Consider the following 2,896-nt stretch of genomic DNA (forward strand, 5'->3'; position numbering starts at 1 on the left):
ATTAGTTGACCTGCCTTGTTTCCACCCTACTACATGAGGCTGCACTGCTCCTTCCGGGATTCGCTGCCTCGTCATCATCTTCAGCTGGGCCAGCTTGTCAGGCCTATTTAAGAAGCAGGCTGGCAATCATTCAGGGGGCAGCTGAGTGTTGACGGCTCAGTTTGCCTCACTTTGTCTTGGTTGTCAGCCTGGAAAGTGGTTTTGTAATGTAGTACAGATTTGTACTTTGTATCTTTGTGTTTGTGAGCCCAGTAGGGGTGTTTTGTAACGTGTCTTAAATAACTGCGGTTTTGTTGTGAATACTTTGTCACCCTTTTTGTTGTTCAGGGTGTGACGGGAAGCCTGTTACAATTTTGTATTGGTTCTTTATTCCTGTCTGGTTGTCACGGGCAACAACATTCATGCCTGCAACTAAACACCTTTTTATTTAAAAAGAACTTATTTGTGGGTTTAATGCTTACAAACCTTTCCCCCTTTTCACTGGCGAGCTGGGGGCTTGTAATAACGGGATTGCACATATTTCCCTCCATCTATGAAAACGACATTTGACTTCTTCTCTGACTAATAGCAGGGTTATGTTCAACCCTAAACAAAATATGCCAACTGCCATCATTTTTACAATCACAAAATGAATAATTCATATTCTCAAAATATACATGTGCTGCAGGAGCAAGTAAGTGCTCTTTTCCACTTTCTTTCATCTTCTTCTCCACGTTCCTTTATGTGCATCCTTTCTCTTCATATCCCAGGCGTCATCTTTCTCTTCATCATCATTTCTGTCTTTTCCCTTCTCCCATAGCTTCCACCATCTCTTTTTCCTCTTATCATCCTCTGTCTTGTACTTGAGTCTTCTCACGGGGTCGGTGGCACTACGCAGATTAAGGTCATCAAACTCTTCATTGAGCATAAAGGTCCTTTCAACAATCTCAGATGATTCTTGCCAGTTCCGGAAACAACGAGTGCCGTGAGAAGAAATGTCCTGCACAGCATTTGGAGAGAGGACAGAGCCGTCTGGGCGAAGGACCACTACTGTCGGCACATCTTTCACTTTAAACATAGACTGCAGTTCCCTAAATGAAAAAGAAAAACACACAAAAAATTAAATAGAAACAATAAAATTTCTCAAAGATGTAGCTGCAGAGTTGCAAAAGGTACCTGACACAAGTAGATCATATTCAAAAAATGTTTCCCCTGATATCCACTTACTTTCTGTATGAGTCCTCAAAGGCCAGGAACAAAGTCTTTTTGTGCAGTTCTTTGAGAAATCGTTCTTGCTGCTTCTCTGATTGGTCCAAACTGGAGAGAGAAAGATGGAAATGTTACACGTGATAAAACAACATATCTATGTTTATTCATAGAGTGGGAAGAAATTGTGAATGAGAACTGAGATGAGGACCTGATGTAGATGAGAGCAAGCAGTTTGGGGTATTCGATGTATGCTGGATCTTTCAGTTTCTTGATAAAGTCATTCAAAGCAGGTACAAACTTCTGACACTTCTCACACTCAGCAGATGCAAAGAACAGCAAGAGAATGCGGTTTTCTAGGATCCCGATAATCTCACGCTCTGTGTTGAGCTCATCCTGATCTGAGTTGTTCTCTATCAGAACGTGGTTTAGGAACAGGTCCACCATGATGGAAAACAGGAATAGGACACCTTTCTGTGGAGAAAAAATGGTTTGATAGTTTTAAGACATGATCCTGTTGCATATTATCAATGCAATACGTCCATAATGCCTAGCACAGTTTATTATTGTATCTTTAAATATGTTATCTTTTTAAAATTAAAATCAAACTTTAGTTACAAATCACTTTTCATGCAACCAGTAACACAAGTGCTTTACATAATACAAACAATTTCTGCATATTGAGATAAAACCTTGATACACCAAATCAATCATTTAAAAAACACACACCACACAGTTCCAGTCAGAATCCATAAGAACATAATTTCAAACAGTAAATGTCCAGTGACTCCAGTCACAAATCCAATTCATACCACATATTTACATTTGACCAGCCATTTTTCTATGTTGTCAGTAACAGCTTGATGTTTGAACAAATATCTACATTTCACTGTGATTTGTAGATGATTCTTTTTTCAACTACTTTGAATTAAAACATTAACCTTTCATACTCCAGTCATCTATAACTCATGCATTTATTAGTACTCCTTTGGTTTATGTTTACAGATGTGCAAGGACTCAAGCAAGCTTTGACTGGACATGGGCACTTCAGGGGCCAATCACATTTAAGCAGGGGCTCTGACCAAACCCCAGACCTGCTCATGTTCTTTTGTTCTGAGTATTTTCATGTTGCTCAGCATAAAAAAAAACTTTAACAATACTGACATAATGAGTTGTATTGAGTTGTAGCTTTTTATGTTTGGAGGACAGAAACACCCAAGAACTGAAGAGTTTTCACTTCCTTTTGCCATATTTTTTAACCCTCTGTCTCACATCATGGCAATAGACTTCTGAAACCCTGGATGAATTTCTTATCTATATGTTTCTCTAGATACTTTAGAATGAATCATTAGCCAAATTACTGTATATGATCACCTAAACCATAGTTAAAGGTTATATAGTCAATGATGCACATTGCCGTTTCGAGAGAGAAGAGTGATATCACTGTGACTCAGGCAATTAATCTAGAAGGCTAAAAAACTAAGAAATAATTTATATAATAAATAATTAATATTATGAAGGGCCTTTGATCTGTCCCTGCTGGTTGTGGTTACAGTTGCAACAACAGTCTACAATAGAGTCCAAACTTATGTTTATTGCTCACTGTAAAAAAATAAATAAATAAATAAATTAAGTTTTTTCTTAAATGCCTTTGAAACCTAAAAACCTACTCAGTCCTAACAAAAAAAAAAAAGAAGATATAGTTATGTAT

General features: G+C 37.7%; 1 protein-coding gene across 1 annotated transcript; it reads right to left on the reverse strand.

Annotated features, from left to right (window-relative positions):
- Window positions 1-697: 697 nt before the first annotated feature.
- LOC306772504 (nucleoredoxin-like protein 1) lies at window positions 698-1,632 on the reverse strand (the record flags this gene model as incomplete). The annotated part of the gene is made up of 3 exons (XM_079262001.1): window positions 698-1,070; window positions 1,207-1,296; window positions 1,397-1,632. The coding sequence occupies 3 exons, from the start codon at window positions 1,630-1,632 to the stop codon at window positions 698-700; spliced, it is 699 nt and encodes a 232-aa protein (XP_079118127.1).
- Window positions 1,633-2,896: the final 1,264 nt, after the last annotated feature.

Source organism: Telmatherina bonti (genome assembly GCF_933228915.1).
Source record: "Telmatherina bonti genome assembly, chromosome: 3".
NCBI classification, from domain to species: domain Eukaryota; kingdom Metazoa; phylum Chordata; class Actinopteri; order Atheriniformes; family Telmatherinidae; genus Telmatherina; species Telmatherina bonti.